Source organism: Pteropus medius, unplaced genomic scaffold (genome assembly GCF_902729225.1).
Source record: "Pteropus medius unplaced genomic scaffold, Ma_sr-lr_union100, whole genome shotgun sequence".
Lineage (NCBI taxonomy): Eukaryota > Metazoa > Chordata > Mammalia > Chiroptera > Pteropodidae > Pteropus > Pteropus medius.
The window spans coordinates 52,015,366-52,032,147 of NW_024344378.1; the positions used below are offsets into that span (position 1 = coordinate 52,015,366).

A 16,782-nucleotide genomic window follows, 5' to 3' on the forward strand; every position below is an offset into this window, starting at 1 on the left:
AAAACCACAATGATATATCACTGTATACCTAGTATGATGGCTATGATAAAGACACGTATTGGTGGGGATGTGGAGAAACCGAAACCCTTATATACGCATTGCTGGTGGGAATGTAAAACAGTACAGCTGCTGTGCAAAAACGTTTGATGGTTCTTCAAAAACTTAAATAGAGTTACCATTCAACTCTGCAATTCCACCCCTAGTTATAGACCCAACAGAGATGAAAGCACATGTCCACACAAAAACATACATGACTGTTAATAGCATTATTCAAAAAGTACAGCCATAAAAGGGAATGAAGTACTGATACAAGCTATAACATGGATGAACCTCGAACACATAATGCTCAAGTGGAAAAAAGTCAGACACTAAAGGCCAGATATTATATAGTTCCATTTATATGAAATGTCCAGGAAAGGCAAGTCCATAGAGACAGAAATATTAGTGTTTTTCAGGGACAGTGCGAGGGGATGTGGGAAGTGATGCTTAATAGGTACAGGGTTTTCTTTCAGGGTAATCAAAATGTTCTGCAGTTAGAGAGGTGAGGACTGTACAAAATTGTAAAGCCACTGAATTTGTACAGTTTAAAATGGTCAAAATTTTGAATTATGTGTTATGTGAATTTTATCTCAATAGAAAAGAATTTTTAAACTTTAATGTGCATATAGATCCCCTAGGGATCTCATTAAACAGTAGATTCTGATTCAGGAGGTTTGGTTGGGGCTCCATATTCTGCATTTCTGACAAGCTCCCAGGTGAGGCCACTGCTGCTCATCTGTAGCCATGTTTTGAATAGCAAGGCTACCCAAAACACCCGTCCGCTGTGTCATCTTATGATTCTGGATCTCAAGTGCTTCACCTCTGTGAACCAACTCTGCCCTGTCTGCTCCTATAAAGAAAGAGGGTGGGTACACACAGACAGACAGGGGTCTCCCAGGTCTGAGCCTGCAGGGGAGTGTGGGCCTCAGGGCATGGGAGTAGATAGACAAGGGGCTACAGCTATAGGGGTCATTCTGTCTGCAGACAGAGGGGACCGAAGGAGTAGCTTTTGGTTTTCACGGAGCTAAGGAAGGAAGGTCAGGATGCCCAGCTCCGTTCTTAGGTGTATCTCTTCCAGCTGCTGGGCAACTTGGGCTCTGGTGTTCAAAAGTGATCTGAAAGAAAGGGGGCGACTGTGAGTGAGCAAGAAGGGGGTGCTGAAGGCACCCTGCCCTCCCCTCCAGTTCCCCGGGTACTCCTGTGTCAGAGAACACAAGGCTCAAGCTGGGAGCAGGGTGGCCATCCCTCCGCTGTCAGTCTTTCCTGAAAGTTTTGTGGTGGCACTGGGGTATTTCTTAGAAGGGAAATGAAAGGAATTGAGGAGCTTGGAGGGATGAAAACAGCTAGTGAAGGAGGCAGGTGCTCTGTGTCAAGGTGGTAAACTGGGGCCAGCTCTGCCGGGACCCCTGACCTGATGCTGGGCTGCAACAACCCCGGAGTGGGGGTGGGGGCAGAGAACATTTGGGGTGAACTGGGGGAGATGCCTTTCCACTTCCGTCCCGAAAAAAAGCTGGAACCTCTCCCAGCTTGCTCTAGGTTACACCAGTGTGGTGAAGCAGTGAGCACCCATCCCATCCTGCTTGCCCAGCCCCGGAGGCTGTCATCTCTGCCACCTGGGCCACTTACCATCTCCAAGGAGGTCGGGGGTTGGGCTGAAGGGTCCTGGGGGCAGGTTCCAGGCCAGCTCCTCCAGCTGGCCTAGTAGGCCTTTCACTTCTGCCTCCAGGTGCTCCACCGTCTTCTCCACCGTCTAGAGCGAGGAGAGATGGGAACAGTGGTGGGTAGGGGCAGGAGGACTAGAGGACAAGAGCAGTGCCAAGTCCCGCTTAATCAGGAGCATCCGGTGGTTCAGTGTGTCAGAACTATGTGCCAGGGGACCTGGGTCCTTCTTGTCCAGCCTCTACTCTTGCCTGCTTCTCAGTTCCCCAGATGATAAAATCTAAGAGAATCCCTCTCTGATGCCGCTCCTGGCTCTGGCACTCAGCGGTTTTCCTCAGTCACAGGCCTGGCAGGAAAAGTCTAGGATTCCTGTTCCCTTCCTGGACTTCACTACTGATATATGACATTCCTTTTGTTGTCCCGCCTCCTGGTGGCAATTTTGCCAAATGACGGGTTGGGATTTTGAAATGGTCTTTATTTAGGGTTCTTAACATTTTTTTATTCGAGCATTAAAAATTAAAGTTTTGATGTAAAATTTATATATTTATTAATTCACCAAATAACACAACATCAGATCTTAACTACTGCAATTTTGACATACTGATTAGAATAAATGATATGTTGAGATATTTGCAATGACTACAATGGGATGAAATTATCTGTGATATCTACTGATGACAAAATCAAAGTACCGTTACTACTTTTATGGTTTGTTGTGTTTTTATAATGAATGGGAATGCTAAGGTTTGTGAAAATAAAGTGTAATTTTTTCCCCATACAAGTTTATGGACCCCAGGTTACAACTGGCTATATAACAAAACACAGTGACTGAATTTCCACCTTTTCATCTGTAATTATGCAGAGATCTCTGGCCGACATAAGCAAGGCCCCAAGGGAAGCAGGGTCTGTTGGGGGCTGGTCAGCCCGCAGGCCCAGATAGGGCAGGGAAATGATTAATGAGGTGGCCAGGGATTAGGACTGGCCTGGATTTTCCCTATTTCTAACACAAGGTTGGCCTGAGCCTTATGAAGCCGCCAGCCTGGCAGATGGTCCTGAAGATGCATGTCCTCCCAGGTCACCCTTATTACCTCCTCTATGATGTCTAGACGGCCGTGCACAGCCATGTGTGTGTCACACCCTGTGTTCCGAGTGAGGTCTCCTCGGGTGGGGATGAAGGGTTCAGCAGCTGTGGGAAAACAAGTCTTGTTACTGTAGGACCCTTGGTTTCCCTGTAACACTAGAGGCTCCTGTGAAGCACTGGGCTCAAGTGAGGTGGGTCCTGAAGCCAGTCAGGAAGAGAAGCAGAGGAAGGCCCAGCAGGGGTGAGGGAGCGAGCCTGGGGCTGCCTTTATCACTCACTTGTGCCTGTGGCCCTGGTCACCTACAGATCCAGGTGAGCTTCCTCGAGGAGGTGCTGCCTGAACTGGGTAAGGTGAGGAAGGGAGGGAAGGTTTCTGCCAGGGAGAATAGCATGTGCAAAGATAGAGAGGCATACATAGCATGGCTCAGTGTTCAAACCTTCTGGAGTCGAGTGGCTAGAAAGTACAGGTGGCAGGAGATGAGATTGGAGAGGTGGGTCATGGAAATGAAGCCAGAGGCCCTAAAAATCCAACCACGATCCTTGTCTGGAGTGTTACTTTGACTGAAGAGTCACATAATCACATGCGAATTTTTTAAATACAGAAAATGGATTGGAGAGAGATGTTTTTGAAGGCAGAGGTTACTGGAGTAATCATCATAAGAAGTGATAAAAGGAGGCAGTAGCAGTAGGAATAGAAAGGGAGAGGAAGAAAGGGAGTGGAGATATTTTACTGATAGTGTTGACATTGGTGACTAGTTAGTAATAACTGACATTTGAGGAGTGCTCACTATGTACCACATAGTGTGCAAAACAAATACGTTCACTCATTCAACCTCTACAATACTCTATTATTATCCCCAATTTACACGTAAGGATATTGATGCATAGAGGGGTGAAATGATAGTCCAGTGTCACCCAGCTAATAAGTGGAAGATCTGAGATACGACCTGTTCAACCCTTGAGTCACCATTTTTCTCCCCAATGTTGGTTCCTCTCTGCTTCTTCCTGGTGCTACCAACTCTCACACTAGATGTTTTAGAGCTCTGGTTCTGAGCTCAGGTTTCAGCGTTGTTGGCTCCGAGATGTGGGCATGAGTTGGCTGGAACATTGGAGAGTGCAGACACTCAGGAAGGAGGATACTGTCCCAGAAATGATGAGAAGCAAAGAGCTTTACAGAGGATTAAGCGTCAGCATGACCTAAAGCAGCCTGGAGGTCTAGCAAGAAAAGGATGGGAAAACAGAGCAACAGGAAAGCCATCACTAAGTTCCAACCCAGCACTTTTAGCAGAGTGGTAGAGGCAAAGGAAAGCAAAGTTTACATTGCAGGCAGATGAGAAGAGAAGGAGAGGTCAGGAGGTAGAAACTTGGATCCTGGAAAAACATTTTCATGAAGTTGGCTGTGAAGGGAGATCAAATCACAAGGTCTAGAGAATGTTTAATATTGTCGGTTCTGCTTTTTAAGCACTGAAGAAACATGGTCATGCTTAGGAAGACAGGAGATCTAAAGGAATGCATTTCCTGAAGAAATGAGGGGCCATAGCACCCAAAAAGGGTGGTGGGGGCAGGGGCGACACAGGAGGGAATGTAGCAAAAATGGGTAAAAGTTCTACTTTGAGGTCCAAAATGTTTAGTTAAGTTCCCACCGATGGCCTCTGTTCATTCTGTAAAGAGGAGAATTATCTGCTGAAAATTCATATAGGGTTAGGAAAGAGGAGAGCTTGTTGTTGAATTTTCAGGAATTCTGTGAGTGGGTTGTTAAACAAGGCCACTAAAATGGGAGCACAGTAAGAGCATTTAACCTTGGAAACTGGCAAATACTGTTTTTCTTTTCTTTTTGTTTAGAGCCAGTTTCCCAGTGCACTCTGTGAAGGGGGCTTGAACAGAGGGCTTCCAAAGGGGATGAGGAGAAGAGGAGGGCATGCAGGAGGACCATGAAGAATGACCCCACATCAGTGAGGAACGTGGGAAGCACAAATCCTCTCCCACCTCAGCAGGCTGGGTATAGAGTAGCAAAGACAGATGGCTGGACGGAGCTGAAAGCTGGGAGTCTGCAGGATGAATGTGGTGGAGGGCAAGAGAACAAAGGAAATGAAGATTTGACCAGCAAGGGGTTGAGGGGATGAGCTATGGAGTCGAGCTTGGATAAGAAAGCAAAGAGGCCAATAAGAGGGCCAATAAATTGGGGGATATGGAGGTGCTGAAGAGACTGGAGGCCTTGATGCAATGATGGGAGGAACAGGAGGCATAAGTGGTAAGAGATATTGCAACTTTAGCTTTTAGAGGTAGAGTAGCTTCAAAGTGACAATATCAATGTTGTGGCCATGGATATGACCATCTGAAGCAGAAGGTGGATAAGAGTCACTGGACTTAGATCGATCTCTCTAGGTACAAAACTCTTATAACTGTAAGGCCTTGGTGTTAGTTGCGTTGTCCAACAGGACATTTAAAGTTGCTCAGAAGGTTGGCAGGTCTTGAGGTAAGGACGAAGACATTAAGCCATCTTGTTGGTGATGAATGTGTCACTTTGAGAGGTTGAGTGACTTGCTCAAGGTCACATAGTCAGCAAATGACTGGACCCCGCTTTAGCAATCTGGCTGACCCCTCCTTCTGGAGCTCCCTGTTCTGAGATTCTCTGGTTCTGACTCTCTCTGGATCCCAGCTCTTCTACTCAGGGGTGAGAACCAAGAGCAGAGACAAAACTTCCTTCCACTCTGAGCATCTTTTGTTGGGAATGATTTGTGTTTTACATTTATCTATTTCATTATTTCCCTCCATTGAACTCAAAAAGCTTCTTCAAAGCTGTGGTACATATATACAATGGAATATTACTCAGCCATAAGAAGAGATGAAATACTGCCATTTGCGATAACATGGATGGACCTCGAGATAATCATGCTAAGCAAAATAAGCCAGACAGAAAAAGCTCAAAATCACATGATATCATTTGTATGTGGGATATAAACCTCAAAGCAACAAAGGAACAGGATAAACAGAGATTCATGGACATGGACTATAGACTAGTGGTTACCAAAGGGTAGTGGGGAGGAGGGAGAGGTAGATGAGGTAAAGGGGGTCAAATATAGGGTTTAGGGGGAGGGTGAAGTGGGTAAAGGGGATCAAATATATGGTAGCTGAAGAAAACTGGACTTTGGGTAGTAAATACACAATAGAATATACAGATGTCGAATGATAATGTACACCTGAAAATTATATAATTGTATGAACCAATGTTACCTCAAGAGACAATGGTCTTCTTATTGGCTTTGGGGAGAGAGGGGGACATTATAATGGTGCTTTGGTTCCTTTTTTTAAGGGAGTCTTTTAGAGATCCATACTGAAATATTTATAGGTAAAATGCTATAATGTCTTGGATTTATTTCAAAATAATCCAGGCCTGGGAGTGGAAGGAGGCATGGGTGGGAGTATAGAACAAACAAGATTGGCCAAGACTTGTAACTGTTGAAATTGAGTGATGGGGACATGAGAGTTCATTGCACTCTTCTCTCTATTTTTGTATATGTGGTTTGAAATTTTCCATAATAAAAGCCAGTTGTCTGATGGGTTGTTAGCAAAAAGCACCAGTTGTCTGATGGGTTGTTAGCAAAAAGCAGAAGCCACTGAGCCTCGCCTGCTCTCTTCCAGACCCTTATCTACTCTCCCTCACCCCCTTCCCTCTGTTCAGGCCAAGAGGAAGCATTGCGACCCCGCAGGCCAAGTGGGGATCTGCCAGCTTTGTAAGTTACGAATAACATGAATCTGATCCCCATGTTGGCCTAAAACTTACTGTTCTTCATGTATCTGTGATGAGGTCTAACTTGGCCCTGAAACCCCTCTAGGGAAAAGGCTCGGCTGAGGTTGTTCTCCACATCACACAGCACTAATCTCCCACATCTGGACAGAACTGCACCCTGGGCTCCACCGCCCAACTGTCCATGAGCTCATTCATGACAAGCCTCTTGGCCAGCTCACATGAGAGAGAAAGCAAGGGCGGGGGCGGGGCCATCACAACCACCCTGCATCGCTGCTCCCTCTCCCATGTGGGTCCCCATGGCATTGACCTCAACGCATGATAGCAGAAAACACACTGGGCAGCCCCGTTCTCAGCCTGGCTCAGCCATGAATTTGTGTGGGCCTGTGGGAAACTTTCTGCTGCCTCCTTTGTAACACGGGTGGGGTAGGCCTGAGTCACTGCTGCCCAGATATACCTCATCCCTGATGCTGCTCTGTTTTCAGAGCCTGCTGAGAGGCCTCAAAAATTAACTACAAGGACAGAAATGGGAAGAGTCAAGGACAAGTTGCTTCTTGGACCAGAAATTCCAGTAGGGCAAGACTTGGGTGCCTGCCATTTTTTTGAGCTTGTGCACACACCACACACACAAGTTTTGGAGCCTCGGCTTCCTCATCAGCAGAAAGGGGCTAATGATAACACCTGCTTCATGGGGCTTTTAGAAAGCTCAAACAAGAGGAGTGGAAAAGGCCGGAGGATTACCACAATCAACTTTGAGCAGCCGAGGCTGTGGTCCCCAGTATTCCTCTCTCCCCTCCACTTCCTCCCTCCCTGCCCCAGCCAGTTGGGAAATGGACCTTCTTGGATGCCGGGTTGTTTTCCCTGGCCTGGCTCCTACTCAGGGTCTTTGTGCATGCTGGACGGTGGCCAGGGGTGGAACGTTGTGCACTGGTGAGAACAGACTGCCAGTGGAGGCTAGAGGCCCAGGAGGAGGTGCTGGGCTTACTTCTCCAGTTAAAGAGACACGGCCACTGGGTCCTCCTCAGAAGGCGGGAAGGACGGCCCCCTCCCACTTACAGCCAGAGGAGACCTTTCGCATTTGGGACCCAAACACTAAGAAAGCTCCCACAACTCAAATGATTTCTGCCGCACTAGGTGATGACAAAGTACTTTCTCAGTGTTGGCCCTTAAAGGTGCTGCTGTGCATCCTGAATCATCAGAAACGCTCTGCTCTGACTCTGCTCTTGTTGCCTGGGGGTTAATTATATTTGACCACATTTAATACGATAGTATAATAAATTTTACCACATCCAATATTTGAATGAAAATTTGTGATTCGTTCAAAACCATTAGTGGTTTTTTCTTTTTTTAAGCAGAAGACCATTATTTTTACACGATTATGTGAAGAACTTCAATCTGTGGAATTGCTCTGGCTGAAACAGGAGAGGGACCTTCAGGCCCTCAAAGAGAAAGCTCAGATTCTGAGAAACAGTTTTGTTTTGTTTGTTTTATTTTGTATTGTTTTGGGAGAGACATGTCCTGCTCCCTTGGTCTCAGTTCATGTTCCAGATTGGTATTTGAGCCTTGCCAATCACTCTGAGAGCTTAGCAATGTACCCGGTAAAGTTAGAATTTTGCTTAGGATACAAGCTAGGCTGCTGTAATAAAGAACCCCCCTCAATTACACATGTGTTTATTTCTTTCTCAGGTATCAGTTCAAAGGTAGACTGGCTGGTGGTCAGGGCCGGCAGGCAGCTCTGCTCCCTGAGGCTGTACAGACACCAAGATTCCATCTATCTTTGAATACTGTGCTTTTTAATCCACTGGGTTATAATGTACTAGAACACTGCAAAACCCCACAATGCTGAGAAGGTCTAAGAAGCCATCGAGGATAAACCACTCTCTCTGTGTTGTGAAAAGAACACAAGGCTGGGAGTTAGAGACACAGTCCTATCTCCAGTGCTTACTGACTACCCTCTTTGCCTCTCACTAGCTTCCTGCCTGTAAGGGATCTGCCCTGCTCTGTCTACTTTGTAGGACTGCTGTGTTGATCAAAGGGGATCCTATACTTGAAGATGCCTTAGAACTGCCAAGTGATATGAAATGCCATGTAGGGGCATTTACCAAGTGAGCTGAAGATAGAGAAGGTCAGTGAAAGCTCCTCATGGTTTCCCTCCTCCACACGGAGCCAGTGCTCTTGGCTAGATCACTCCAACCAGCTCTCCTCAAGATGGGAAGGCATCTGCCCTAGAATTTAACCTGTGCAGGGGTCCAGGTTTGTGAGAGGCTTCTCTAAGAAGCACCTGGTTCAGCACCTGGCTCTCTGGGCTCTTTTAAGCCAATCTCACTTGCTGGATCCTTGGTTTCTTCATCTTTGGAATGGGCATAACCACAAATTGAGCTACTCTCAATTTGTGATCACTTATTATACACCAAAGTTTTCGTTGAGTCTGTACATGCATCATCTCAATTAATACTATCAGTGAGCTCAATACACTTACGTTCTTTTTTTACAGATTAGTAAACCAAAGATCAAGAAGGTTGAGTAACATGTCACAGATTAAACATCTAATAGGTGGTGGGGACAGGATTTGAATCTGATATGTTTGATATTGTCTATGTTATGCCTTGGCAGTGGTGTGATCTTCTTTAAGTTAAGGGCCTCTGCTGCCTCCTCTGTAAAATGAGGGGATGGACAGGCCTGGGCCAGAGGACCTGTACCCCTGATACCTTTGCAGCTGTCTTGAGGCCCCGCGAAGGCCCACCGTGTGCCTTGGATCCAGTCTTTGAGTGCTTTTCTCCCCGCAACATCCATTTTTTGTAAGAAGAAATACTGATCCTCACCACAACCCTTCAGCATCTTCCTCTTTCACCCACAGCAAAAAGCAGAATCCCAGCAGAAGACAGATGTCTGCAGGGTCCTGCAGTGGTTGGTGATGGACATGGAGAGCTTCCACGATGAGCCCCAAGGCATGGGTGAGAATGGTTTTACTAGTTAAAAGGATCAGTCTCTAGGACTTCAGATCCCTCTGATAGCAAAATAGGAAGGAACTCAGCTGAAGCTCTACAAGTGATTCTCTACAAATGACACGAAACACTTTGCTTAACTCAATAAGAACTTTTACAGATCAACATAAAAAATCCCAATACCACAATCAGAAAGTCAAAAACAATTCACAAGAATTAGCAGAAGTGACCAATATGAATTTGAAGGAAAAGTCAAACCTCTGTAGTAATCAAAGAAATGCAAATTAAAGCAATAAAGACCATCTTAAGGTATTCTTGCCAAAAAAAAAAAAAAAAAATCTAAGTGGAATTAGATCAAGCTTCTAGATCTACCAGTTTATAGACAATATAGAAGAGAGAAGGACACTTAAGTGACACCTGGGAGATGCGATCAGCTAGAATCTAAATGTGAAAAACCATAGGATAAACAACTCAGTTTCTTCAGCAAATAAATTTTAAGAAAAAAAGGAGGAGAGAGAAACTACATATTAAAAGAAACAAAAAAATAATAATAACAATAATAATGATAATAGTAATAAAAGAAACTTAACAGACATATGAATTAAAAGCAATGTATGTACCTTATTTGGATCAAACAAACCAAATGTAAAAACATGACACAATCAGGGACATTTGAACCTTGATTGGATATTTGATGACATTAAGGAATCCTTGTCCATATTTAGGGTAGGATAACGGTACTGCAGTTATGTTTATGAAAAGATCACTTATCTTTGAGAGATACATAAGGAAGTATTTAAAGATGGAAATATATGATGTGTGGAATTTCCTTCAAAATAATCTGAGGGAGGGGAAAAAAAGTGGGGATTATAGATGAAACAAGATTGGCCATGAGTTGATACTTGAAGTAAGCTGATAGGCACACGGGATTCATTATACTATTCTGTTTTTACAGGCATACCTTGCTTTATTGTTCTTTGCAGATACTGCTTTTTTTACAAATCAAAGGCAAGAACCTCCACCAGTCAAAAGATAATAAGTTGTAGAAGGCTCAGATGATGGTTAACGTTTTTAGTAATAAAGTATTTAAAAATTATTGTATGCACATTTTTTTAAGACATAACACTATTGCACACTTAATACAGTATAAACATAACTTTTACATGTATTGGGAAACCAAAGAAAAACCGTTACTCACTTTATTGCAATATATTTGTTTTATCGTGGTGGTCTGGAACCGAGCCCATAATACCTCCAAGGTATGCTTTTATATTCTAAAGTTTTCATAATCAAAAGTTAAGAAAAACAATAGTATGTTGTCTGAAACCTGAAAGGTTAGACACAAAATTATTGAACTCAATGTGAAATTACATTAATACATTGATACGTTCCTCTTTTTTTCTTAATCTGTAGCAATGAGCATGCATAATCTGAAAGAAAATGTTTAGAAAACAGTTTTAAATTAAAGGGGATGTACCAGTTGTTGCTAAAGGGGCCACAAAATGCCATTTATGAGTGGTGTCCAGCTCCTCCCTCCTGGGGAACACAGACTCTGTGAGAGGCACCCAGAGGGCCTCTCCCTCCTGCATTCCTCAGCCCCAGGAGGTGGGGATCATGGGGGAAATGTAAGGGTGAAGGAAAGAAAAAGGATTTGTGCAGAGTCACACCTCACATAGCCTATGAGGTCTTTTTAACAGGTGAAGAAACTGAGGCTCAGAAAGACCAGTGGAGCTGAGGGGATGAGAGAAGGAGACAGTGTGTTGAAATATGTCACATGCTGGGTGTTTTCTCTTTTGTCCAATCCCCTCAGACAGCTCTGTGGGGTGGGTATCATTCTACCCAACTTACAGAGGAGGAAACAGCCTCGGAGAGGTGAAGTGACTTACCCAAAGTTACTCTGCTGCCCAGGATCAGGACTGGCCTCCATTTTTTCCCAGGTGCTCACTCCCACAGTTCACTGTGCCCTGAGATGAACTGGGGGAAGGGGCCTCCATCCTAACTGCAGGGCACTTTGCCTGGATGACTCAACATCCGCTGGCTCTAGCTTAATGGGGGAGCAGCCTGGCTTAGGGGCAAGGGCCTGACTGAGGGGCAGGAGGCCTGGATGCTTAGTGAGGGCTCTGCCTTGGCACTACCATGAGCTCTAAGCCTTTCCCTGAACAACTGGGATGAGCACCAGCTGCCTCTAGCTGAAGCCTGTGGGAGATGTTGGGTAAATGGGAAAGTGGCTTGTAAACTGTAGAGTACTGAACAATATGCAGAATTTTGGGGTGGAGGAATGAGCAACTATGCTTACAGTAAGTATACCTGCAGCCACCCAACCTGAGCCTCATCTGAGTACTAAGAATGCTGTCAGGAGAAGGTAGAGAGGATATTACAAGGCAAAGAACCCAGCCGCACAGCACCCAGAGGGCCTCTCCCTCCTGCATTCCTTTCCTCACCCTCCAAGGCAGCTCAGACCCTCAGGGAGCTCTCTGGAAGCCTAGAGACTGGCCAGCTCACCCAGACTGCAGACCCCCCTCAGGTTGCTCAATGGGTAAAGCAGCAACCTTTCTCCTGGGGCTGCCTGCTTGGCCCCTGACTGACTGGCTGTGCTGGGCCAGGCCTCGGTCATCCGCTTGTTGGAGAGCAGCTTCCAAGGCAATGTGGGGTAAAACCAGGCCTGGCACTTCCGTGGGCCCTCTGGAGGAAGCTGGGAAGGAGTGGCAGGGGGGCCGTCCCACCCTGCAGACTTGACCTCCCACCCTTTGATCTTGTCACCCCCTTTATTTCCGTTGGAAACTGGGTTTCTCCATTTCTATTCCTTTTGGTCTTTCAAATCTTTCTTTTTTCCTCAACATTCTCTCTCCTTCCCTCTCTCCTAACCTCTGTCTCTCTCTGTCTCTCCCCAGTTCTTTGGCCATGTTAGTTCCTCTATTTCTTTCTTTCTTGTTCCTTTTTCCTCTTATATTCTTTTTTCATTCTATCCCCGTTTATAGTTCACAGTTCACACCCACCTGTTTAGCTCCGAGGTCTCTCTTTCTTAGCCTCTACCTTTCTCTTTTTATTCTTTCCTCTCTCCTCCAATCCTCTGTCCGTCTGCCTTTATTTCTCTGCCTTACTATCTTTCTGTTTTGTTTCACCATCTTTCTCTCTCTCTTTCTCCATCTGGCTCTCTTTCCATCTCCCTCACTCCCCCTCGCTTACCCACCTCGGCCATGCTCTCCCCGGCCCCCGCCCGCCCGGGCCCCACTCACCAGCGTCGGCGCCCGAGGCGCGGAGCAGGGCGAGCCCGGCCAGCGCGCAGAGCAGGGGCTGCATGGTGCCGTCTGCCCGCCGCCGCCCTCCCCGGGATCGTGCCGGCCCGCCCGGGAGGAAATGCTCACAGTCCCAGCCAAAATTCCTGGGCGGCTCCGGGCTTTCTGGCTCAAGCGAACCGCCCCCTCCAGAGGCCCCTCCGCACCCCGCGAGCCGCGCGGAGCCCCGAGACCCCGCGGGCGGGTGGCGGACGTGCCAGCCTGGGCGCCTGCTCGGGAAGGCGCCGCCCTGGAGTTCCCGGGAGCCAGGGCGCACAGGAGAGGGAGAAGGAAGGGTGGGTAAGGGTGAGGGAGTGGGCTCCAGGCGACTGCTCCCGGGGCTGAGCTATTTGTTATCAGCCCATTTTACATGCCGGATGACTGAAGTTTAGAGAGCAGTACCTTTCTCTGTGTCACCCGCAGCTATGGCACAGGATCTGAACCACTGACTGACTGCACAGAATGTGGAAGCTTTTCTCTGACCGCGAACGAATAGGTAACTTAACTCTAATTACATGGGACAGTGTCTGGCCCTGAGAAGTGGTATCTATCTTATATAGAAACGTACTGGTCTGCTAAAGGTATAGTGATAATATTCAATAAAAGGTAAAATCATGGCTTTCATACAGATGTAAAATGAGCATGTGCTGAAGATTTTAATTAACCGATTATTAATGCGGTAACCAGTAAGTGGTGACAACCAGATCAAAAGACAGACACAGACCTGGAATATTGACATGAATATACAAATAGAGATAAAACTGGCTTCTTCCACACAGTGAGGGAGGAGAATTAATTGAACTTTTAGCATGAATAATTTGCATACCTATAGACAAGAATTATTTTGCTTTGCTATCTAAAACTTACAGACTCGAAAATGTCTTAACAGCAATGAAAGGCCCAGAACCCTAATAGAATCAGAGTCAGAATCAGAATCAGAATCAGAGTTAGGGTGTTCAGCAAATACTTAACCTCTGTTCTACATAGTGTCAAGTAGACTCTGGGGGAGGAACAAAACGAAATAATGCTCATATTCACATATGTCTGCCCTTAAGGAGTTCCTGGTCTAGTAACCGTCATAATATTAATAAGCAATAGCTAAGCTTTGATCAATTTACCTGTATATACACCCTCTCTCTGATCTTCATTGCAGCTCCATAAAGGGCACATTATTACGTCCATTCTGCAGATCAAGAAATTGAGGCTCACAGATATTAGGAACCTTGCTAATAGTCACTGAGCTGGTATAATGTAAAGTCAGGGTTTGAATCCAGTTCTGCTGCTTCTGCAGTAATAGTATACTACAAACTGTGTAATACTGTAGGTAATACTATAAACTGTGTCCCTGAGAGATGGGTTGTCTTCATTCTAAGCAGGCCCAGAGTAAGAGCTGGGTAGGTTTTACAGTGAACTTCAAATCTACCTCCCTACAGTTTAGAACACATCCACAGGACACACCTACCCAACAAGTGCAAAAAAAAAAGTTGTTTTAATGAAAACAAAAGCTAAAGCTAAAGCAGCCCTAACATCTGCACTGCAGAGCCTTGAGTGCATCACCTGGCTGCAAGTGGACTGCCTTCATCACCAAGCCCAAGAGAATGTCTTTATCCAGCAAGGGCCCCAATCACAATTAACTGGAGCCTTGCATATCAAGCCTGCTTATCTTCCTTCTCAGTTCCCAAGTGTGGCTGTGCATCTGTTCAATACAGTCACCCCACTAATAGTAATCCTCATTTCTCACTTCTTCCTCCAGTTAATAGCCTAAGGCACAGAAATTTTGGTTCTGAGTCAGCAGATAGGGGACAGAGTCTTGGATCTAATTTTGATGAAGCTCTCATGGGGATTAAGATGACCATATGAGCTGGCTCAGAGAAAGGATTTATTTCAAGAATGCCAAGAATTTCTCACACTTGGCAGTAGGACATTTCTCTACAGGTTAGTCAGGTGGGATGTTGTTAAGAAACAGCCAAACCCACAGGGATTCTTGTAGCTCAGAACCAGTTGACTACCTAATATTTTGAATTTGCAATAAAAACAACACATATACAATACAGTCTTGTGGTAGAATCATAAAGTAAGAAAGCAGACAGAGGAAAACATGAAATTCCTACCTGTCGCTAACTCTCCCTGCCCTGCGATTCCAGCCTGGTCTCCTCGGCTTGGTGGACTCTTCCAGTTCCTTGACTATGCATTCCCTATCTATCTAATTAACATATATTCAGACACAAACAAGTGTACTTGGGATTGAATAATAGATATTTTGGGGATTTGCTTTCACATTTATGTTTATCTCAGTTATAACATCCAGTCTTAAAGATTATTCTGTTAGTACATGTAAATATACTTCATTCCTTTGAAGAGTTGCAAATTATCTCATGAATGGATGGACCATTATTTGTCCAGACAATCCCCTACTGATGGATGTATTGCTTGTTTCCTTTTTGTCCTGCCCGATATAAAACATGCTTCAGTGAAAATCCTTTTGATGCAGACAGGGCAAATTTCCCCGAGTAGGGGGGAGGCCAAGCCCTGCACCAAGAATAGGGTCCTTTGGCAGAGAGTGTAGAAAGAATTCAAAATGCACGCTACAGTTGGAGTCAAAAGGAAAGTTTAATAGAAAAGGGATAACACTCCACAGCGGAGTGTGGTCTCCTCTCAGAGGCAGAGAGTGAGAGGGACAGTGAGAGGGACGTGGAAAGGCAGTGAGAGAGACAGAGTGAAGGCATTGAGAGAGGGACCCTGAGTGTATCAGGAATTCAGTTTATATATCATTCTTTGGTTCCTGTTATAATTTATAATTTAAAAGACTTCGTTAACCCATTTCTTTTGATATGGACATACAGTGAGGAGGGGGGTGAGTATGTAGCATGAAAAGGTAAGAATAAAAGATCTACTGGCAGTTCCCAGCCTTTAATCTATAGGTTCTCCATGGTTTTAGCCATAGAGAATGACTGTTGGTTCTTGTTTCTCCTTCACAGGGGTGGGGAATGGGTTGTTAGCTCTGCCAGCAGAAATCTTCCTTTGTTCTGCATGTGTCCTCCTGGCCTGGCTGCAGGGCTGACCAACATACTGAGGTCTCTGAATGTAGCCTGATTAACATTTTAATTCTCTTGCCTCTCCCTCTACATTACTTTTGCATATATCTTTATGTATATATTACATACTCTGTATTTCTAAAAGGCTAGATTTCTGGAAGAGGAATCATTGAGTGAGAGGGCCTTTTATATTTTGCTGGATATTCCTCCCTTTCCCCCACTCTCGGTAATCCCACAGGAGGGGCCAGGCCCTGAGAGCATTCATTATTCCAGGGGGCCCCCAATTAATCCTTTTCTATGTTGGACCTGTGTTGCAGGGGGCACCATTTGCATAAAATACTTCTACAGTGGAGAGACTTGAAGTAGATCTGGCAGCTTTGTACATTCTCTAACACTGAATATCTAGCTTTTAAAATTTTGACAATTTGATGATAAAAAATGTTACCTTGCTGTTATTTTGATTTATATGCTATTTATTATGAGTGAAGTCGAGCTTTATTTGTCCATTCAAATACTTTTTTTCTTCCTTCTCTTTCCTTTACATATTCTGATTATTAATTCAATGTCTGTTATATATGATGGTAATGTTTTCTTCCATTCTTCCATTGTCTTTAACTTTCTTTGTGGTATCTTTCATCATACAAAAGTTTTAGATATTTAGGTAGCCAAATCTCTCAGTATTTTCTTTTATGGCTTCTAGGTTTTATAACCTGTTTACGATTCCTCACATCAAGACTACAAAAATATTTACCAATATTTTCTTCAAATAGTTTAAAGGTTTTTTAAAAGGCATAATCTCTAATACACCTAGACTTTTTATGTGATTGCAAGGAAAGATTCAAACTTAAAATTTTTTCCCAGATGGACATCTAAATATCCTAATGATCTTTATTGCATAGTTCATCCTTTAGCCACTAATTTGAACATAAAACTAATTGTTGGTTAGCTATTTATTCCCGAGTGGAGTTCCAGAAACACTCTAGCCATCATGTCTATCATA

General features: G+C 44.8%; 1 protein-coding gene across 1 annotated transcript; it reads right to left on the bottom strand.

The window, feature by feature from the left end:
• Positions 1 to 380: 380 nt before the first annotated feature.
• On the bottom strand, positions 381 to 12,989 carry PLAC9 (placenta associated 9). The gene is made up of 4 exons (XM_039872219.1): positions 12,709 to 12,989; positions 2,787 to 2,884; positions 1,666 to 1,789; positions 381 to 1,154 (listed from the first exon to the last, which is right to left on the bottom strand). Exons 1-4 carry the CDS (start codon positions 12,770 to 12,772, stop codon positions 1,144 to 1,146), a joined length of 297 nt encoding a protein of 98 aa, XP_039728153.1. The 5' UTR covers positions 12,773 to 12,989; the 3' UTR covers positions 381 to 1,143.
• Between the last annotated feature and the right edge of the window lie 3,793 nt (positions 12,990 to 16,782).

What these genes read in the sequence shown, in the direction of transcription:
- PLAC9 (XM_039872219.1), bottom strand. Translation starts at nt 12,772, where the DNA reads ATGCAGCCCCTGCTCTGCGCGCTGGCCGGGCTCGCCCTGCTCCGCGCC. An exon ending in CGCCTCGGGCGCCGACGCTG is followed by an intron (nt 2,885 to 12,708) that starts GTGAGTGGGGCC and finishes GTTTTCCCACAG; the next exon opens with CTGCTGAACCCTTCATCCCC. An exon ending in GTCTAGACATCATAGAGGAG is followed by an intron (nt 1,790 to 2,786) that starts GTAATAAGGGTG and finishes TCCTCGCTCTAG; the next exon opens with ACGGTGGAGAAGACGGTGGA.